This window comes from Phalaenopsis equestris, unplaced genomic scaffold (assembly GCF_001263595.1).
Source record: "Phalaenopsis equestris unplaced genomic scaffold, ASM126359v1 Scaffold000266, whole genome shotgun sequence".
Classification (NCBI taxonomy): Eukaryota; Viridiplantae; Streptophyta; class Magnoliopsida; order Asparagales; family Orchidaceae; genus Phalaenopsis; species Phalaenopsis equestris.
The window spans coordinates 295,220-319,150 of NW_018164708.1; the positions used below are offsets into that span (position 1 = coordinate 295,220).

A 23,931-nucleotide genomic window follows, 5' to 3' on the forward strand; every position below is an offset into this window, starting at 1 on the left:
AAAACGAGGCGGGCACCACTTCTAAGGTTCTAAGATAGTCGCAGGAAGACCCCTAAGGCTAGATCCTAACTCCTACGAGGAATACTAGACCTCACGAAAATTGAGGTCAACAGGTATATAGTTTTGGTTTTGAAAGTAGTGTTTTAATTTCTGAAAAAAAATGATGTCTAATGGATCACATTCGTCCAATATTTTATATAATCGTGCCCGATACCGCGAATATTACATCTTCACAAAATATAAGTGTATGCCTCAGCGATGGACCCACTCATACAAACTAAGAAATTTGTGACATTTGTTTGGTCTGCGAGTTTTTTATGTATGGTCGTATAAAGATTAAATACAATTTATTTTATCAGGGTTTCAAGTTCCCTATGGAGGCAAGCCCCTATAGTTAATTATATCTCAAATGACTCGGGTCACTTAAAAAACTTTCGATAATGATCAGAGGTGCTAGTCTTCAAGAAATTAAGATTTTTCACGGTAGGACGTGGAAAAAGAAGTTGGAGTGACTCAAGTGAGAATAGTTATTATTAGGAGTCGAAGAAAGGAAACGGTAGAGGTTGTCACAAATCCTGAGGGGAGCCCTCAATGACTTCCCAAACTATCCTACTGTGTGGCTGAGGTTTGGAGAAGATGTTATTGAAGATGTTATTTAAGTGTTTAATCATGCTTTTGGAGACGATGTTATTTAAGATGTTATTTAAGTGTGCATATATCTAATATGAATCTTTCTACATTTTAAAAAATTTCAATCCAAGGGAGAGAGATTTCAAGTGTTATGCATGAATTTAACTAAAAACATGACTTGCAATCACTAAATCAAACCAAGATACAATAGTTTGGCATAAAAACCCGATAGAAAGCATTCCTTGTTACCAAAACTTGATCACCATCAGAAATTCATTCCTTGCTTGATTACAATCACTCCATTTCTAACACAAAAAGAAGTGACAACTCTCGATCACAATCACTCCTTACGACTCTTACACAATTCTTACATAAAATCCTCCTAGAGTTCTTCCCCCGTGTTCAAAGAGTGTCTGAAAGAACTTTTCAGTTTTATTTCAAAGTTTTTATGCATCATCTTTGGTCAAACTGTCAATACGCCACCCAAACCACCCTAGTCGGTGCAGGGGCGCGACAGTGCTGGCTAGATAACGTCAGAGTGTTCGATAAAGGTTCATCAAAGCTGGCATGGGTGCCGCATTTCGTGGTTCCGAATTGTCAAATTAGCCCATCGAGGCATTATGACACTGAAGCGCTAGACTCTAGCGTGAGAATGTTTGCCCTTTAGCGTCGAGGTGTCCTGCTCTCTAAATTTTTCACACAATGTGGCTAAATTAGATGTTGAGACTCACTATTATTTTGGACTTATATTTGCATAATATCTGATTATGCAAATAGCCCGCAAAGATAAGAGGGTTTATGTCGTACCGAACGACAACCTCAGAACCTAAGTTGAGTTAGGACTTATATCGTACTGCAACATAGTTGCACAGGAGCCCAAATAGGGTATGAGGATTTGCGTCTCGCTTGGCGAGCTACCTTAGACTAAGCAGAGAGATTGCCGAAGAAGATCCTCTTGTTGCTTGATCCAAGTTTCTCGCAGTGCTGCCCACAAAGTTGGCTCTGAGTCTCCTGTTGTAGTAGTAGCTCTAAGGTTTAAGGGTTTGAGGTTTGACCAGGTATGTTTCAATGTTTCAGGTTTGTTGTTGTTGTTTTGGTTTTGCGTGTAAAGTAAATAAGTGTAGGTAAGAAAATATTGTGAATTAAATAAAGGAACTACAGTGCATAAAATAAAATGCGTACATGAGTTTCTGCTACCGCTACATGGCTTGTTCATAAAGAATAATATAATTTGTATGGAATTTAAATAAATTGCAGAAAAAGAAATAAAACAGGAATTCTAGTGTAAAAAATAGCAAAACGAGTTGTAACACGAATAAGCAAAGCAAAACTCGTGGTCACATATGGAAAAACAAGACTAGGTATAAGACATCGGTAAAGGTGGAGGCTCAAAAGTCAAATTGTGTGCTTCCCGACCTTGAACAAGAGCTACCAAAACAACAATCTACGGAGGGCAGTCCTTAACCTCAATCCAAATGACTAATCATGGACTTTTATAAGTTTTCATAAAAATTATTTAAGTTTTTTATGCAGAGTTCTTTTTAACAAGCAAAAGAGATTTTGTTTTATTTTTTTAATATTTTGTAAAGTAGTATAATCCACAGGCTAATCACTTTAATAGAGTTAGGACTATTGGCAACCTAAGAGCGTCTGGGGCAACAATCCCATCAAGAATCGACAAATATTATCATCAGTCATTTTCTCTCCCTTATTAAAGGTTCTTGGGGTAGAAGATATTATTCTAATAATTTCACGTCGTATCACTCGTTTAAGCATACAAAAATAATCTCGTCATCGCCCTCGCCACCTAGACCCTAAACTTATTCTAATCTGGTGATCCATATGTGGGTGGCATTAACAAATGTCTCCAATTACCAAGAGGATTTGAGTGTAATGTTCAAGCTCAAATACCGATGCATTGGGTTCCACTATAGGTTAAATCATGACGGAAATTTCACTGTTTGATTTAATTAAGGAAGTCATGAACCACATCTTGGTACATCCTCATGTTTAGTATTTTAATCAATTGGTGAGTTAAGGTCAAATGCCTAGTTTCATCATTTATTCGAAAATTAGGTAGATGAATTACCTTCTAGGGTGTGCTCATAAAATCTAAGAAGCCTACACTTTAACTTGTGTTTGAAGTGATTTAAGATGTTTTACCCTCAATTAAGTGTTTTCCAAATAATCCTCAAATATCTTTTAAGTGTTTTCCAAATAATTAAATCATAAATTATTATTTTTGACTTAACCATTTAACAAGTGAAATAAAACAAAAGCAAGGAGAAGACGTCCCACTTCCAAAAATCAAAGCATAAGGGGGCAAAACCAAAAGCAGTGTTAAAAAAAATACCCAAAATAGTGCCCAAGCTACTTCGAAACCAGCCCAAAACACTCCAAAAAAACCCTTAAATGTGTCTCAAAACAGTGTTCAAGTCTCTCCAAATCAGCACTTAACCAACCCCAAAAACAGCATTTAACCCGCTCAAAATAGGCATTTAACCAACTCCAAGAAAAGAATTTACAAGCTTCCAAAGAGCATTAAAACAGTACACAAGATTAACATTTGCAAGTTTTCTTTTCACTTTTTTCTTTTTTTAGAAAATCAGAACTTCGTCGCATATGATTTCAAGTCTTAGTGTAACTATAATGAAAATTTGTATAATTTGAAATTCGGCACATGTGACATGTAAATACAATGAAAACTCAAAAAATAATAATAATAATAATAATAATTAACTTCGGGCCATAATTTCAAGTGTTAGATATGTGAATACATAAGATTTGTGTGGCACTTGGGTGAGTTTCTCCAACTTTAATATGTAAAAATGCATGCCCAGATCTGAACACCAATTTGTCTGGTCTTTCAAATAGACAATTCTCTTACAAAGTTCTCATCCACGAGTCTTCTGCGACATCATAAATCTTATACAAAATGCGTATTGGTAGTTGAGAAAGATGCTATAGAATCACATTCTAATGGGGGCAAATCGATGACTAAAGAATGATTATATCCTGGCTTTATGAAATTGACAGAAATTTCAAAGTATAACACATTCCTTCGTGTAATCATGATTTTATCATGTAGGCTCACATGGTAAAAACTAAAATTAGGTAAAACTCTGACCGAATTATTCAAATTTCTATCAAATAACTATAATTATAAAGAGAAAGCCAGTATAAAGAAACAAATGGGACAACAATGATTCAATTTGTTAGCTGACAGTTTGATACATATGATTAATCATAGCATGTCGGGAGCGTACAGATCTAGATGCATAGTAAAATTACAGATCATGATAAAATCGCAGGTAAATAAATCGGCAAATATGAGATAACAGAAACAGGAACTAATTCTTTTTTTATGATTTGAATTGTGCGGCGAGAGAAGAACAATAAGGTGGCTTCAACTCAGACGAGTGAAATTCTGGTTCTCGTGAAAGAGAGCACCAGTGTGGGTTTTCGTCAGGGTGTCGTAAAGCTTAACAGAAGCAGAAAAATCCCAATTTCGGGTCTCCGTACGTCGCAATCCCGTCGTTGCCTCCTAGCAAGCTCCACTCGGATTGCAATCGGAAAAGCAATGTTTGTGGGCAGATAGAGGAAGTGAAGCAGGCGAAGGTTTCGGGCAAAAAAGGGATGTGGGAGTCAAAGTTTTGAGGGCTTCGATCAAATGGGAGAGGTGTTCGGTCGGGAGAGGTGTTCGGTCGGGAGAGTGGAGGCGAAGCAGACGAGTGGTGGTTTTGATCGAGAGGGAGGAGCCGAGCGGGAGTTTTGGCGCAGGAGGCGGGATCGAGAGGAGAAAGGGGCAAGGGAGATCTTTGGTCGAGTGAGGAAGGGCAAGTTGTGGCTTCAGTGCGAGTGAGATTTTCTTCTGTATGAGGAAGAGGGAGGCGGAGAGGCTTCGGTGTAGAAGAGGAAGGAGGCGAGTGGGTTTCTGTCGAGAGAAAAAGGAGGCGGGGTCGAGCGAGAGGAGCAGAGGGCTTTGGTGTGAAGGAGGAAGTCGAGTGAGAGTTTCGGAACATAGGTGGGATCGAGAGGGAGGCTTCGATGCAGAGGCAGGATCGAGAGGAGTCGAGGGCTTCGGTGCAACGGTGGGATCGAGAGGAACCGAGGGCTTCGATGCAGTAAAGAGGTGAGCAGGCGAAGAAGGGGGCTTTTGTGCCGAGGAGAGAAGGCGAGCAGAGGGGTCGAATGCCAGGAAGGTGAAGCTCGTCGAATTTTATAGTTGTAATCATTAAAGCGGCATTAAGCGAAATTAGGCGGGAAATTAAATGGATTCCATTCATGCAGCGGCTCCATTGAAAAATCTTAACTCCTAATTACATTTAATTAAGGTGAGATTAAGTGGCTCAATTGAATTTTGAAAATTTGAAATTTGAAATTGTTTAGCCCGTGTCCAGCCCAAATTGAACCTAGGTTGAGCCTAGACCCGCACCCCCTAATTAATTAATTATTTGCATTGATTTTCGTGTCATTTGCTCGCATGCGGAATTATAGTAATATAGGTGTTTTTCCTAGCTAAAGTCGACGTCCTGAATGCACTCACGCGGCTTGTTTCATCATCCGGGGTCGTCCAGAGAAGTTCGCCGATGATCCGATAAAAAATGTGTCAAATTTAATTTTCTTCGAATTTTAGGTTTATGAAGGGTCATTTTGAAAATTGATTTGGTTTAGTTTGATGGTGCAATGTGTGAGAGTGTTGTGGTGTTTGCGTAGCCAATCCACTTGTGGTGTTTGCGTAGCCAATCCACTTGTGGTGTTTGCGTAGCCAAGCCACGAAGGGTTCATTTAGGGTCTTTTGATCCTATGAGAACTCATTTTCGGACCCTCCACGTGCTGGTCTTTAGCCATTGCAACTAGAAGATGAGTGCTTGGAACCACTCATGAGAGATTTTCACAAAAATGAGTCAAGAAGTGGTTCGAAGTTCTATGTGAGGTGGGTTAAATTACTAGTTTGCTAGAATGGTCAATAAGAAATTCCTAAAGCTAGATCCTAAGTTTTAGGAGAAAGAGACTAAGACCTCACTGAAAATGAGGTCAACAAGAATCAAATGATTAATGATATAAAAATAAGTTACTTAATTATAACAATTAACACATTTTAAAGTTTGGGCGTTACATAAGAACTAAATTATAAACAGCTTAACAAATTTTAAAGGAATCAAATTATTATAATATAAAATTATAAAAATAAAAACAAATGCATGATAAAAAATAATATAAGCACATACTTAAAAATAAAATAAAATAAACAAAAATTTACATACATAGAACCCTATTCTTATACAGTTTTACTTATCTCACACCTAAACTGTAATAATTTTTTGTCATATACATACAACCTAATTTCTATATATTTAAAAACTATGAATTCTATACAGTATGAGCAGAGGGGTAGGTAATTCAGACATTTGTATTTTTCAAACAGATCAACTGCTCCTGAAACGCCAGATTTTGAACAGCAACTTTTAAACTGAAATTTCGTGCAGCCACTACCAAAACAAACTTACCCTTAATTTTGTTATTATATTCTTGAACATAATATTCTAAATTTTAACTAAGGAAACTTCTGATTCTTTAACTTTTAGAAAACTAGATTGATACCAATTTGAGATCTATAACTTAACATCAAACTTCTCTTCAAGGGCATCAAATTTTTATCTGTAGAATCTAGTCATTTATTTCTCTTTTCTTTTAATGAGAATTAGTATATCTAGTTAAGCTTTACCTCAATGATTTTGAATACAAATTTCTTTAAGTCAAATACACAATTATGTCCTAATTTTAATTCAAAATATAATAATTAAAATTAAATTATTTGGATTGATATTTATTAAATTTTATATATTTGATGAATTAATTTTATATGTAGTCAATTTGTATAAATGTTTAATTATTAATGGTAGTAAAAGGTCAGTTATTAATGGATTAATCAATAATTTTAATCCTAATGAATATTTGCATCATTTTTTTTTTATTTCTTTTGAATATTAAATTATAATGAATACAAGTTAATTCTACCAAGATATTTAACATTACTTTTAGGCATGAATTTTTATAATTTCCCCCTTCAAACTTATTTTCTACACTACACATTAAAATGGCTACGTAACATAAGCAAGTAAAGGGTAGAAATAACATAAATATGTTAAAAATGGGTAAATTACATCACCGTGCAGCAGTACTATCATTAAACTGAGCTCACATAGCCATAACATTGAAATAGTCTCTGCATAGAAATAAATAAACATCTCACATAGGTTTAGATAACATAAAAACATAGAGTCAAATGAATATTGTGAAAATTGAGATTTCTCGACCACTTTCCTGTTTGGACAGGTCAGCCATCATGAAGATTGTGGAGGAGATTTGATCGGAATACTTTAGGAAACTTCTTAACTAGTTTTATTCCCTTTTTATTATATGTTTCTTCATTTTTTATTTCAATTTTTTTCTTTTCCTAATTTAGATTAGATATATTTGGTAAGTTTGTAAATTAAGAGGGACAGGCTTCCCTGTAAAAATGTATGTATGTACATATATATGTACATATATATATGTGTGTGTATATACATATATATATGTGTGTGTATATACAATTTTAGAAAAGGCGTATCATGAGTTTTTATGGAATCTTTATTTTAATCTTTTTTTTTTTTTTTGAAAAGGTAAAATTCATTGATATAAAAGAGAGGATACAAAAATTTTAGTGAGTTGGTACAAAGAGTCCACTCACAGGGATTAAAACTACAAGTAATCCCCAAAAATATAATAAAAAGAAAACAACTCCTAATCATGGTAGGTGTAGTCGGTGGGCATACTGCTTCCCCTTCCCCTGGATCTAGGGAGGGAGTCCAGCAACATACTGAAATGTGGGCTTCCGCTCGAAACTGTGAGACAGTTATCCTGAGAATTACTGAGATCTAGCATTCCTTTTTTTCTTCTTCCTAGATTTGTAAGCCTGTCAATCATCTGCCAGAGGTAATCCCGTCTGAACAATAGGTGGATCTTCGATGAATGTAAACAGTTGAACTGACTCAGCCTGCAGCACACCTTGATCCTGACACTCCTCCAGAACTTGAGTACCCTTTTTCTCTCACAATAGGTGGTTTCAAGACACTTCGTCTAGCATCTGCTACAACAAAATTTGTAGTATTTGTGATCTGAGGAAGAGCTGCCTCAACAACAGTAGGAGGAAGCTGCTGACCTGGTTGGTGAGGAGTAGACTTAAGAGTCAAATTCTCATTCAACATTTCTGGAAGATTAACAGTGTCTGCTATATTTTCCCCCACATGGATGATGTTGTTAGGACCTGCCGACCTCAAATGTGGGTGAAGCCTGAAGCATTTGACAGGAGTGTGCCCAAATAGTTTACAGTGACTGCAGTAGTAGGTCTTTGTTCTGCAACAATTGGCTGTCAATACTCATTGTGGGCAGTACCAAGCCATTTTTCATCCACATTAGGGAGGGTGATATCCCTTTCAACAAGAATTCTTGCAACTGAATGCCTGGTAAGATTGAAAATGGGTGCATCCAATTTCATAGGTCTCCCTAGTGCAGCTCAAATAGAATAGAGGACTTGTGATTGAAGTAGTGCAACTTTAAGGCCGGGTAAACAAGATTGAAACTATAGATGGTTCTTGGCTATAGTCAAATTCAGAGATTACGGAATTATTTCTCCCCAAGTAATTTATTCAAATATGTTTACATAAACAAAAATAAAAACCCACATCACATAGCAGCAGCAAATATTGTGAGTGCAATGAAAAAAAATAAGCAAACACAAACATCCACAGAGCAATAAAGCAAAAAAATAGGAAATCAAGTTGTGAGCAACTAATCAGCATCCTACTCGATATCATCATCTCCTCCATGGGCTGGACATACTACTCATAACGTACAAGGGTGGTGCAGCAGGAAACTAGACTGGACTCAACCCTGTGTTCAGCTGACATTGTTTAAACATGCCCACTAAAGACAAATTAAACTGTCTGATACTCATACTAGCCCTGGCGTTGGTCAATGTAATAGTCAAAGCGCTAGCCCATGTCCAGTTGCCACCACTGAATAATGGCCCCATCATTGCTCAGTGTCATGTCTATATAAAATAAAAGACATGGAGGTCGAAAGTTGAGCTCAAGAGAGGTGTAGGTCTAGAATAACTCTCACCTTTCTCAAATAATGTCTTCTCAAAGGCAGCTAAGGTTTCTTTAGTCATGTCCCGAATATGATTGAGCTGCTCCTCCCAACTTTTACACTTAACCCCCGTCTTAGCACATAAAGCATAGATCACCAACGGTGGCCAAGGTAAATAGTTGTCCCAGCTTAATGATGCCCTAGATCTATAAATATCTGATACTCCCAACATTTATTTTTTTTTTCTGAATAAAGTAATTGAGAATCTCCCTATCCCTAGACACCTCATTGTTATTGGTCAAAGGTAAAAGTTTTATAAAATAGTATCAAGCCTTCAACTCCACATTAAGGGTTGCAGAAGAGAAATTAACAATTTTCTCGACTCGAATATGCCACTCAGCACAAGAATCGGTTAGAAAATAATTAATCTCAAAAACATTCAGAAGGCAAAAATAATTAATATTCATCGTGAGGCATATTTGGGAAGAGTCTAAAAAGTGAATTAATTTTTGAAGGATTAAAATCTACTTGTTTTCCCTAACAAAAATATTGTCATTTTTTTGTTCTTCTGCATTTGCATATTACTCCCGAACAACAGAAATCATGACAATCTTGATTTTATGGTAAAAATTTTTTAGTTTTCTTCTTACAATCAGCACCTCTTCCCTTATCCTAGGATTCCTAAATTTCCTCTCAGGAATCAACTTCTTTTCATCCTCAGTATTAACAAAATTCTTTTTATCAAAAGCAGTCTTGTGTTTAAGACATTTAGTTTTGGGAGCATTAGGATTAGAAGTAGAAGAAGATGACAAAGTAAATCGATAAATAAGAAGAAAAAATTGTCCCTAGATGTTCAAGACGTGTCAAAAAAAGTGTCAAACATAGAAAAATCATTCATGAACACATCAATCCCCCACTCAATAAGATAAAAAAAATATAGATATCATAATCTTTGAAAGGTGGCAGGGTCATTTGCATAGTTCAAAAAACATTCTCCTAAAAAAAAGCTATCATAGAGACTAGAAAAAGCGGTCTTATCTTGGTCTTCTGGTGCTATGGTAATTTGGTTATATACTAAATATTCATCAAGAAAGCAAAAATAAGGGTGTCCTACCAGTCCATCCAACACTTGATCAAGAAAATACAATGAAAAATGATCTTTTCAAGTATTTTTATTCAATTTCCTATAGTCAATACAGATTTTTCAACCGGTAACACTCTTAATGAGTAAAAGTCCATTCATATCAATCTCCAATACAGTCACTCCTTTTTTAAGAATATAATGAATCAGGCTCCTCATGCACAATCAAATATAGAATATATAATTGCATCAAACTATTAAGAATCTCTTTTCTCACTACATCCTTCATCACTGCGTTAAACCTCCTATGGGGATCAGTCTTTAGTTCATAGTTATCTTTCATTTGTATCTTATGAATGTATATGGAAGAGCTTATCCCTTTAATATTTGCAATGCTTCAACCAAAGACTTCCCTAAAATTTTTCAAAACTCTCATTAATTTTGTCTCTTGTAATTCACTCAAATTTGAAGAAATAATTATGGGCAAAGTTGAAGATTCTCCTAAAAATGCATACTTCAAGTATTTTGGGAGAAACGTAAATTCTAATTCAATTGTCTCAACTATAAAAGGTATTAAAGTTTTAGAATTGTTAAGATGTATAAAGGCCCAAACATATCCTTAATCAATATAAGAATCGCATCCAATAATAGAGTTAATTCTTTATTAAAAAATTTTTACAACTATCATCAATTAAATTATGCTCTATTGGGTCCATTTCCAAAATCTCATGAAATTAGCTTTTAAAAAACTCATCCACAAAATCTACTCTATAGCAAGTATGTCATCCTCAGGGTCTTTAAAAAAGTATACTGATTTCAAAATATTAAATTAACTTTCTGATCATGCACTTTCATGATGAGTTCTCCCGTATAAACATCAATCACTGCTCATTGCCCTTACAGTGGCCAGGAGAGTTCTACCTAATATGATTGAGATTTTTTTATCTTCCTCTATATCTAAAATTATGAAATCAATGGTGAAAATAAAAGTATTCACTTTAACAAAACTATCTTTTATAAGCCCTAGAATAAGTCAAAAAATATGTAAACTAATTGAAGGGTTACAGTGATGTTTTTAACTTCTTATAGTCCTAATCTCCTAAAGATTGATAGAGACATGATATTTATGTTGGCTCCTAGGTCACATAAGACTTTCCTAAAAAAGTTATCTCCAATAGAACAAGGAAAAGAGAAAATAACTGGAACCTTGAATTTTTGTGGCAATTTTTTATGCATAATAAGTCTAGCTCCTAGGTCTAATCTCCTAAAGATTGATATAGATATGATATTTATGTTAGCTTCTAGGTCATATAAGGCTTTCCCAAAGAACTTATCTTCAATGGTGAAATGAGCAGTAAAATTACACGGATCCTTAAGTTTTTTGTGGAAGTTTTTTCTACAAAATAGTGTTGCACTCCCGACAGTCTCCTAATCACTTAGTTTTTATTTCTTGAACCCTTTTATTGGGATAAAAGCTTGTTGTTTTTGTTCTTGTTGTTGTTTTTGTTCTTGTTGATGTCTTTCATAAACTTAACATAACTAGAGATTTATTCTAAAACTTCTACAAACAAAATATTAACGATTAGTTTCTTAAACATCTCTACAAATTTAGAAAAATGTTAGCACAACTTAAGATTATGGAGTATTTGGAAAAATGGTGGCGGTGGTCTTTTTAGTCCTTTCCTAAGATAGGAAGGTGTTTTTCCTAAGTTTAGTATAAAATTTTCACTAAGTCTTTCAATCTCAAGCTCAAACATATCTTCTCTAGGCTCTTCGCTACTTAAACCTCCTCTAACTCTTTTCCACTCTTATAGTTTTGCATTGCTCATTTCCTTTCTTCTTAGGATTCACTTCGATATTACTTCGTAACGTCCCTTAGGGTCTACTACTTAAAGAGTTTGTTAATTGACCCAATTAGTTTTCAATGTTTCTTATTACTACAATTTTACTTTGTCATTGAATTCTTATTTATAACACTAATTCTTTTAAAAATAATTTATTCTTTAGATTGATTATTTGAAACGAATTCAGTTATGTAAGTCGGCCTTGGGTTAAGATTATTTCCTTGATTATTCTAATTGCCTAAACAGTTTTTAATTTCCTACTTCCGATTATCGTTCCAATTAAAGTTAGGGTTATTCCTCTAACCCGAATTAGGTGTTTAAATAAGAGTTGTTGAGTCTATTATTTATAGCATTTATTATCTCCACAATTACAACACTAGGATCTACTAATTGTCCATAAGTATTTTCTTCAATTATCAGTGATCCTAATGCAAAATTTATACCTTTATCTATTTTTTTTATATAATAATGCTACTTGTGAAGTTAAAATAGATAGGACATCATGCTCATGAATACTAGCTACCCCCCTAGGGTTGACTCTCTCATAAGGTTATTGTAAATTATTAGTAGTCATCTTTATTATAAGTGCATAAACCTTCTCGAATAATGTAGATATCAAAGACCCCCTATGGAAACATTTATCATAGATCTCAATGATCCCACCAGCCTATTATAAAAAATTTGTAGAATCAATCAATCAGATAGGGCTTGGTGTGTGCATTTCTTAAGAAGCTTCTTAAATATCTCTCAGAATTCATATATTGACTCATTATTCATCTGGGTAAAAGAGCTAATAGTATTCCTAAGCTTAAAAAATTTTTATGACCGAAACTACTTAGCTAGAAATATATGTCAGATCATTCCAAGTGATAGTAAACTCTTGTGCTAAAGAGTTAAGTCACATTTTAGTCTTCTCTCTCAAAAACAATAGGAAGAACCTAAGTCTAATAGTATCATCAGAAACACCATTATACATAAAGATCGCACACAACTCTGAAAAAATGATTATATGTGAATTTCAGTCTTTTGTAGACGAATCACCAAATAAATTATTTTAGACCATTTGGATAATTATAGGGTTGAGTTCAAAAAAATTTACTTGAATGATAAGATTATTAATACTCGGGTGAATCTCATCTACCATGGGATTGGCAAAATTCCCAAGTAGTATAGGCTGGTCATTTTCTCCTTAAGGTTTGTCACCTCTACTACAATATTTTTAGTTTTGCAAGTTTTTTTTAAGTTATTTAGCGGTTTTTTCTATCTCAAGGTCAAACGAAACTAGTTCAATAGATTCAGTCTTATGCATACAACCTAGGACTAACTAGTGAACATAAACTACCAATGTTCAACACTTTACAAAACACAAATAGAAAAACACACAATAAAGCAAATAAAGTACAAAAAATAACAAAAACGCAAGCCACAATATTTTTTAATTCTCTATAATGTTAAATAATAACTCAAAATGTAAACTCAAAACAAACTATACAACAGAGTTAACACTACAATTTTTAAATGTAGACCTCATATTCTCAACTAATATTTTCCTAAGTTGAAAACTTAACGTCATTCCCTGACAACGACGCCAAAACATGGTCCGACGTGAGGTGAAGCACTCATTATCAGACAAATATACATGTTAATCAAGTAGTATATAGATTTTGAGTTTGTGTATCAATCTCACTAGGAACGAGATATTTCTCAAACAATTCAATTACTAATTTACGAAGGCTTAGTTCAAAATGTTAAATGTTTCTGAGGTTAAAAAAGTGTCTAAAATCATAATATTCAAAGTGAAAATCTAAAGTAAATGAGGAGTTTTCAACATAGTGTGAATGTCTTTCTTGAATTGGTTCAATAAAATCTTTTTTTTTTTTTTGAAGTGGTTTTTTCTACAATATACAATTCAATCAAGGTCTATTACTTATTACTCTCTTCTGAGATATAACAAGCGTTGAAATCTCATATTATAGTTAGGTTTCCCTAACCCCACATGAATTCTCAAGCATCCACATTCTCCAAAAAGATTTTAAGAAACTACTGGCAATATTTATATTCCACTAAATTCCTATGTTTTAACTCAATTGTGCTTTTAGTCTTTTTCCAACAGCCCTAGATTACAACTAGTTTTAACTATTCAAATGGTTATAATTGATGTAATTTAAGGTTAAAAGGTTAAAACAGCTTCTTCAATCAAAAGTTCAAAAATCTAACATGGATTTTTCTAGATTTTAAAGAATTTCAATCCAAGGGAGAGAGATTTTAAGTGTTAAGCATGCTTTTAAATAAGAACATGACTTGCATTTAATAAATCAAATCGGGATACAAAAGTTAGAGGAACGGAAACCCCGAAAGAAAGCAATCATTGTTCCCAAGATTTGATGGTCACCAAATATTTCTTGTGGTCACCAAATATCTTGATTACAATCCTCTTTTCTTACTCACGCACAAAAGTGAAAACACCCTCATCAGAATCACTCCTTACCACTTTTACACAATTCCTACACTAAGTGCTGCATAGAGTTCTTCCCATGTGTTTCAAAAGTGTTTGAGAGAATCTTCCAATATTATTTCAAAGTTTTTAAGCATCATCCTTGGTCAAAACGTCCACGTGAATAACCAAAACCACCTTAAGTCATGGGGGGCACAGCAACACTAGCTTGGGCGTTGGTCTTTATCTTGGGGGGGTTTGGCCTCTAGCACCAAGTTGTCATTGGATTTTTCGTTATATCTTGTTGAATTGGGCATTGAGAAACTCTCCATGGGGCGTCAGGGCGCTCCATATGACAGTCTATTTTATTGCCAAGTGCAACAATTTTCTCTGTATACTGCACATTCATACTAAATATACCCTTGAAAACCATTAAAATGATACAAATAATGCTGTAAATGAATTATATAACACTACAGATTTTATACATGTCACCAAACAAAGTTCAACCAAAGTTCAGAATGATCATCATCATAGTCACTAAAAACTCTAGTACATTTATAAAAAAAATTGCCATAGAAAATGGTGCTTATAATCCATTAATCTTCTCCTTGATTATGCATAAAAAGAGAGCAGATACATTATGACTATGGCAGCTGATTCTCCAATAGCTCAAGATCAGCTCAAAGTCCCCAAATCTAATCTCAAGCCAAGCCAAGTCTCAAATAAAAACACATACATAAATACAAGTATATATTCATTCATGCAAACAGACATGTTATTGTTATTAGAATTCAAGCTAATTAAAATTCAAACCAAGCCTAGATCAAAATAGATCTTTATATTATTCCTTTGTTCTCAAATGAAGCGTATCAAAGAAAATAAAATTGATTGTGCCATGCAACATTACCTTTAAAAATTGAGATGCATCATTCAGATGACATTTTTCATACATATTGCTTCATAAAGAATTTGATTATTGTTTCATTAACTGAAGCTCTAAATTGAAAAGTTCAAGAGCTTGCAAGCTATCATGTATGAGGAAGAAGTTCATGTAGTTATTGCTGTTGGCTAGTATTATAACAATACATAATGATTAAGTTATTTTCGAAGGGGAAGAGAAAGCGATTAGCCATGATGATGACCAATTACAAAACCATACAGATGCAACTTGTTGATTTATTGCGATATTTTATTAAAATAAAGTGATCATAAATAAAGGAATATCTAAAAAAGTTAAATCAATTGAATAAAACTTAATCTGAGTATTTTTTCCGCCTATTTGTGCTTGAATATTGGCTGGATGTAGATATTCCTAGTATGGTGTAAACAATAATTGTCTATTTGTCTGTATGCATTATGACTATGGCAGCTAATTCTCCAATATTTCAAGATCAGCTCAAAGTCCTCACATCTGATCTCAAGACAAGCCAAGCCAAGTATAATTACAATTGGCTCAAATATATAAATTCAAATATAAACAAATGCATAAATACAAGTATATATTCATTCATGCATACATACATGTTATTTTTATTAGAATATGAGCTAATTAAAATTCAATCCAAGCCTAGATCAAAATAGATCTTTATATTATTCCTTTGTTCTCAAATGAAGCGTATCAAAGAAAATAAAATTGATTGTGCCATGCAACATTACCTTTAGAAATTGAGATGCATCATTCAGATAAGATTTTTTTATGCAAATTGCCTCATAAAGAATTTGACTATTGTTTCATTAACTGAAGCTCTAAATTGAAAAGAATTTGTTTTCAAGAGCTTGCAAGCTAACATGTATGAGGAAGTTCATGTAGTTATTGTTGTTGGCTAGTATTATAACAATGCATAATGATTAAGTTGTTTCCGAAGGGGAAGAGCAAGCGATTAGCCAAGATGATGACCAATTACAAAACCATTCAGATTACAACTTGTTGATTTATTGTGATATTTTATTAAAATAAAGTGATCATAAATAAAGGAATATCTAAAAAAGTTGAATCAATTAAATAAAACTTAATTTGAGTTTTTCTTTTCTTTTTTTTTCCCCCTATTTGTGCTTGAATATTGGCTGGATTTAGGTCTTCCTCGTATGGTGTAAATAGTTATTGTTGATCTCTGATGCAAGTAATCTCATTATCTCATTATAGGTGACCTAAATAAACACTTCCACCAGTCTTTCTTTTCACTTATATATATATATATATATATTATAAACATTCAAATTGCAGAGTGATTCTTTTCTGCATCTAGAATTTTTACGAAAAATTTTCAAATAGTACACATAAATTACCATTTGTGTGAAATTTTGTGTTTTCTGTTTATTTCAACAATTTAAAAGAACAAAATATGCTTATCATGCTTCTAACAAAATTGATTAGTGTTCTTAAACTGCCTGATTTCAAAAAAAAAAAAAAAACTTTGAGCATTTTTAAAATGTCTCCGGTTAAGTATTATAGCAGTTTAAAATGAGGGGCACGGGGCACTGATTGCTTTCTTTCATGAGAAATGGAATGAGACAAAGCAAAAAAATACCAAATTATGATAAAACTTTTAGCCAGCTGTGCAAACACTTCGGTATTAAAGCCATTTTCTACAATTTAAAATATGTTAATTTATTTACATCACCAGCCCTTATAATAACGTAGTTGTTTGGAATTCTTTTCATTTAGTTAACAAAGAGAAACATACTATGACGGCCATGACTTGGAGTTGTGTCTACTGAGGTTCTCTACTTACAACCTTGATATCGTTGTATTTCAAACATTTAATAAGCAGTGATATTGGATTTATCTTCGTTTGATTGAATAAAGAGGTGCTACTTGGGAATGCAGTGTGCAGAATTTCAAAAATGCAAGGTCCATTTCACACTACTTTTTGAGGAAGGGCGTATCAGCTCAACTAGATCAGAGATTTAAATTAAAAATTGAGACTTACCATTTCTAACTAGAGAAAATAACTTAAATTCAAACTAAGATTGATTCCATGTCCAGCCCAGGCTTTGTCAAATCTATAAATAGTAATCTAAGGCATATTCTTAAGAACTTCTGACTTGATTAATTTTTTATCTTTCTAGTACTAATCTTATGAGTGCAAGTTGAATGTATGATTACATTTGTAACTTAAATTCTAATTTCCCTAACTGAGTAATTTTCTTTATCCTATTTCATACACATAATTTGTTATTGACTTGTTTGGTGCTCTTATTTTTTAACAAAAAGTGCTACATCAAAAATTTGCTTTTGTCAAAATTAATTTGTCTGCCCGATGATTTTATTTGTTTCCCTTTTATTGCTTAAATTCTCATAATTTTTCTCCACTATACTTGTAGATTCGGTGATAACCCAAACTATCATAAAGTAAAAGTACAAAAATAATAAAAAAATGATTCAAAGATTGATATCCTCGTAAATCAGAAGTTTAGGGGCTGTTTGGGATCAATTTTTGCCTTTTGTTTTTTGTTTTTGAAAACAAAAAATAGGAAACAAACAAAAATAACATTTGTTTATCTGTTTTTGTTTTATTTTTTGTTCTATTTTTATTTTTTGGAGGAACAATTCTATTTTTAAAAACCATGTTTTTGTTTATTTTTAAAATACCAAAAACAACGAATCCTACAAACCGCCGCCGCTTGCCGCAGACAGCAGCTGCTACCCGGCGCCTGTCGTCGCCTCCAGTCAACAGGTAATACTTCGTGCTGGGTGAAACAAAGAAGACATCATACATACCATGGGCGGCAGCGCTTAATACTAGAGCACACATGAACCCAACCGTTTTATAAAAAAATATGATTTTTTTTTCTTCTAAAAAAATTAAAAATACCTAACCAAAACATGTTTTGTATTAAAAAAATATATATAAATCATAAGAATGTCAAACACGTTTTCTAAAAACAGAAAATAGAAAACAAAACAAAAATAAAACAAACTAAAAACCAAAACAAAAATAAAAAACATAAAGTGGTCCCAAATGGATCTTTAAAATAAGAAAACATGAACAAACATTTTGCAAGAAAATTGCAAGCCTGCACAGAAATGAATACTTTAAACCATACACAATATGAGAGTAGGAGGAAGAGATACCCTTTGTGGATTCATGCCGGCAGCAGCAACATACATGTCAAGCTTTCCAATGGGTATTCCAATTCCTTGAACTCCAAGATCACCAAGTCCCAAAATACGGCTCCCATCGGTGATGACAATCATGTCAACCTAAAGAAAATCAAGAAAGTCATGAGATTGATGATAAGATCCTAAAGAGGGGTCAGGTATGAAAAAGTCAGTGGAAATTCCAAGCACAATCATGTAATAAGTCTTCCAAAATATTTTGAAGAAGAAGAAAATTAAAAAAGGCAGTATATTTTGTTTAGAAAAAAGGGCAAAAACAACAACAGTTTAAAGCACTTAAAAAATAAAATTTCACCACGAGTAAAACAGGTATTTTGGCAGATTTTAGGGAATCAGATTTCATTTTTTTCCCTGTTTATAGAACACAAACCATGCACAAAGGCAACACTAGGCAGAATTGCCTGAAACATTGAAAATTTATAATTTTTTTCCACTCAACACTCACCAAGCCCGAATAAAATAGAATATAATGCCATTAATATTGAAGACAATTAACCACCACGTTCTGTAGCTAAAAGTTTAGAAGATTAGCGTCGCCCACCTAATGTGGTCATTTTTTCAAAGATGTCGTGAAAAGACTTGAAGAGGTGCACAATACAATACTGCCACAATATCAACTCAAGCGTCATACTTTTGTCCAAGCATTCCATACTTAAAAGTATACCATTATAACAAGTATGGCAACAACCACCGTAAAGCCCCAAATGCCAAAAAAAGGCACAGGGTAAGGTGAACAGGAGACACATTAAAGATAAGCCTATAAACTAACAATATGGTTGACTTCTAAAACAACAACAACAACAAAAAAAAAAGGAAATCAACATAACACAACTGTAAAGACAGCGATGACAATATTTAAAAAATTTGCAATATGTCCATATAACTATAAGCCATACCTATATTGTTTAAAATTCAAAAGCATATATCAGCAGAATTCAAATACAACATCTCATCAGCTGTGTATCAAATATTCATGTCCTTAACAACATTTTCTTATTCAAAAGTTATACATATGGATTTACATATCTCACGCCTAAACTTTCATATTTACATACTTTGGTATTTGAAATGTATGCATTAAAAGGAGTATTTCACTATTAAAAAGTGGTAACGGTGTTATTTTTTGTGTGATATTAAAGATTTTAGTGCTATATGTGTAAATATAAAACTTTAGGTGTGACATATGTAAATACATAAGAATTGTGTGCTATGAAAGTAAATGTCCCTAATATTTAAATGCAACAGTATTCACAACCAAGACTGATCATATGCCGCAATAAAAAAACATCCTTTCAACCTTCAAGGCACTGAAAATTCAAGCATACCTGCTTAGCTGGCCAATTATAGATCATAGACATCATTTCTCCTTTATCCTTAGCACTAAAATACATTCCGCGTGGACGTCTGTAAAGGCCACCATAGTTCTGACATACCAAACCTACAGTTGGAGTATATATTACGGGAGCAAAATCTTTGATGTTGTCGATAAGAACCTGGGAAGGAAAAACATTCATTTATTATAAAAATATTAATATTTATCAAAGCAAATAGAAAGCTCTATGCAAAAAAAAAAAAAAAAAAAAAATTTGTTTTTTAGAGGCATTGAATTGAGTTGGACTTACCCTGTAATACAATGTCTCATTTCTGTCATGCAGTCTATTTAGGATCCTCCACTTAGCCAAAGCAACAACAGTGGGCGATTCGTCTCTTGTATTATATTCCAAAGATTGATATGAATTCACTAAAAGGAGAGAAAAAAAAAGGAAATTTATGGCTGAAATATATATTCAAGAGACAGATTTGAAACCCTATAGTCACTCTTAAAAATATAAAAAAATAAACTTAACAACTTGTATATCATGACTGTATCCTTGACCTAAAATCATATAAAGTGCTAAGTTGGCCTTCGCAGAGCTTCCTCATGCTACAAAGAAGAGTAGCTTCTTTTCAATCTATGACGACACAAAATTTGTGACTTCAATTCATTCTCAAAAAACAATTTTCAAAGTGCAAAGGATATGGCCATGATATTCAAGTTGCACCACATATGTTCAAATGATTGCTCAAACACTTGCTAATTCCTCTGCTTAAAACTCTCCGTTACCATCATTATGAGTTCTTTTTCTTTTGCAACGTAAATATGAGCTATGTTTAAGATTTGAGATCAACCATTTTGTATTTACAAGGCTAGAAATTGTGCTTATTTTAGAAGTTAAAGCTAGCCATTAAAGAAAATGTAGAGCGGAGTGAACTTCTTCCATACACAGTATTCAAAGCTAAAAACTTACTGAAGCGTTGATACTGTTGCTCAAATGATATGACTCGTGGTGGAAGGAGGCCACGAAGCCCTAATCTATCTCTTTCCGTCAACGGGAAGCCAGTATCCTAAGAGAAGAAAAAATGAAAAACATAAATAAACATATTGATCAAACAGTTTTAGATGAGATCTATCAAAAAATACAAACAAAAACTGGAATTAAAAAATAAAAATAAAAATCAAGCTCTAGAATTGATGATGAATATGATCCCAACCATACAGAGAGTTTATATTAACTTTGCATGTGATTTATAAGTTAGAAAGTATTGTTAAGGTTAATACTTCATCAAACTAAGCAATGTTTAAGGTTAAGGAAAAGGCCACTAATTCATCGTATAATCAAACAAATCTGCTAGTCATAATTTTGATTATTTCGATTTTTAATTACTTGTTTCCGTTAAAATTGATGAAGCTTATTATATGAGAGGATATTTCACTAGCGAAAAACCTGCAAGTGATCAGATCATCAAGTTAAAAAATAGCTGCAAGATAGATTTTACCTCAAAAAACGTATTACACAATGGCATTCTCCCAATCTCCTCGGCGTTATTAACTAAAGCGGACAAACCATAGAATTAAGTGGTCTAAATGAAAGAATCCATTAACATAATCACACAAATTAAACCGCCAGCATTTTTTAAGCGCTGACTCGCATCGGCGTCCCAAACTGAAAACTAAATAAACGCAGAACCAACAGATCAAATCTCCACTCCATAAACATTTTACCATAATTAAACACCCAAAGGCATTTCTCTCAAACTCAAATCAACAACCCCCAAAACCCATTTTCCAAATCACCCCAAAAACCTAAGAAAACTAACATCAGGAGAAGGAATTCCCCGCAGAAACATATCAGAACCAACAACACCGCCTAATCCGATCAAAACACAAACCATACCTTATTAAACCACGGATCGTGCAGTATGTCCGTCCCACGCTTCTGAACGATGCATGGGCCGGGAACGGCAACGGAAAACCTCCGCATCTGCCGGAGATTCCAGGCTCCACGGCCAAACCTCCACATTTAGCTCCCTCTTCGGCAGCGATGCTCGAGAGATGATGAGATCTGCTCTCAGCCAAGCAGAAGCTTGAGCATGAGTTCAAGGCTAATAGGCTATATCGATCGAGAAGAACCGGTGCGGATTCGTGGGAATAAAGTGGGAACACAGAAGCGGCGACCGGCAGGCGTCGCACGTGTCGACTCGTACGTGCGGAACCAGGTGCTGTATGTAGTTGATTATGGTCGTGTGGCTGGAAATGTGTGGAGGAGATATTTCTACGGTTGCTCCCAAGAAAGAAATTTCACGTTGGGTCCATTTACATACATGCCACTCAAATCTTGTATATTTACATCCGTAACATCTAAATTTATTTCTTTTACATTTATATCAAAAAATACAGCTATTTTAACTTTAAAATGTCAAATACACCTTTCCAAACATATATGTATGTAGAAATTGAATTTAAGATATTACATATAAATGCAGTGGTCATTTGATAAAGTTATTTTTTTATATATTTCTTTTTTAAAACTTCAGCGTTAAATTGTGTTTAATGATCTAACCTAACAAAGTGTGGTGGTTGACAGAAAGTTATTGCCTGACTTTTTAAAAATAAAATAATTTATGATAGTTGCCACAACTTTTACAAGAGTTATCTCTTCTGCAACAGCATCACTGAAGCTTCTTCAAACAAATGCAGCTGTCCTAATGTTTATTCAAACAAATGCAGTTGCCTCAAATATATCATAATCTTCAATCGTTCTCTAGCAGATGAAAAAAAAAAATCGCATAACATTAAAAAATAGTACTTGCATTCATGTTACTTACTTCGTACATATTTACATATCTAATAGATAAACTTCGATTTTTATGTATATGACATTGCATTTTTGTTAGTGATATGAGAGAACAAAAATCAAAATTTATATGTTGATATATAAATATATATAAATAGGGGGGTATGTATGTAAATGTCCCTAAAAAAAGAAGATTTACATATGAAGAACAAAATGAATAAATATGAAAATCTTTTGGACTTTACATAATACCTATAAATAAATAAATTATTTGTTGCTATAGCATAATGCCAAATAATGGCATGCATTCTATTAAGTTAGAGAAGGCAATCAAATATTCAAATTATATGAATAGCCAAAATTATTTTAAAGGAAAATATTTAATTATTTATTATTCAAATATGTCCAAAAATTTTGTCTTAATAAACTAAAAAAATCTAAATATTATCAATCTAATTGACATCCCATGTAGAAATTTTATAGAGCAAAATAAATATAGATGAATAATAAAGGTCAGGGTTAGAATATGACAAATGTTCTTCCTTTTTTTTTTTTGGAAGATTACATAAATATCCCTCAATTTCTATGTATTTGCATATGTAACGCATAAACTTTATTTTTTACATTCATACCGCCTACTTATGCTTGAGAAGGGGTTTTCTACTTTTTAAATGTTAAAAATGGTGGTATTTTTTGAAGCGGAATGAAAGATTTTGATGATATAAATAATTAAATAAAAAACAAATTTTATGTGTCGGGTATGCAAATAAATATGATTTGGTTGTTATTTATGTAAATGCCCTCATTTTTATTTTTCTAAAAGAACGTGAGGGTGAGGCTAAGTTTTATTCATAAGAAACAAAGAGTCAACAAAAAAAACTTAAATTACAACTCAATAGAGATCCAAAAAACACCGCAAATAAAAACAGAACTATAAGGGTTTGTTTAACAGAGTTTTATCTTTGTAAAAATTTCGTTTAAGAGTTTGTTTGGGACAGCTGCAGCTTATTGAATAATTTGCTAATAAACTGATTAAAAATAATATGTTGATAAGCTATGTGCGATGACTACTACAAATTTTTATTTTTTTGGAAAAGTCTGATCGTTGTCAGAAAGTCTCCAGTGTGAAAAACGTTGTTTTTAGCGTTTTGAAAATGCATAAGCTGCCAAAATAAAGTTTACCCAAACAGGTCATGTGTGTTTTCAATACGCGCCACCACACCAAATAAGCTGCCCCAAACGGACTCTAAAAGCATCCACGGAAAAATCTCTTTTATAAAGTTACGGTAGGTGAACCGCGTTGGGTGTTTGAATATAAAATTTGGTGGAACAAAGGCCGGGAGGCGAAGCAACGGAGCTGAAAGCACTTTTGATGCTATGTTGTCTTCGACCCTTGCCTTATCGAGCTCCCTTAGGATCTCTGAGAGAGGGCGGCTAATCCACACGTTAGGAACTCGAAAGTCCTCTACTGCATTTGCAAATGTTGTCGCCATCATCAATGGCCTTATAGACGAAATTGAAAGGGCTTTGAGGCAATCTCCAACGAAGACAATAGGTTCATGGGGCCC

At 33.5% G+C, this 23,931-nt stretch overlaps 1 protein-coding gene across 2 annotated transcripts in view; it reads right to left on the reverse strand.

The window, feature by feature from the left end:
• LOC110024664 (NAD-dependent malic enzyme 59 kDa isoform, mitochondrial) overlaps positions 1–21,786 on the reverse strand; it is a 38,353-nt gene extending 16,567 nt beyond the window's left edge. For both annotated transcript variants that reach the window (XM_020724766.1, XM_020724765.1), the window contains exons 1-5: positions 21,464–21,786; positions 20,537–20,633; positions 19,871–19,989; positions 19,574–19,741; positions 18,204–18,332 (exon numbers count right to left, since the gene is read on the reverse strand). In XM_020724766.1, coding sequence (XP_020580425.1) covers positions 18,204–18,332; positions 19,574–19,741; positions 19,871–19,989; positions 20,537–20,633; positions 21,464–21,589 — 639 coding nt within the window. In that variant the 5' untranslated portion in view covers positions 21,590–21,786. The remainder of the gene's footprint in view (positions 1–18,203; positions 18,333–19,573; positions 19,742–19,870; positions 19,990–20,536; positions 20,634–21,463) is intronic.
• Positions 21,787–23,931: the final 2,145 nt, after the last annotated feature.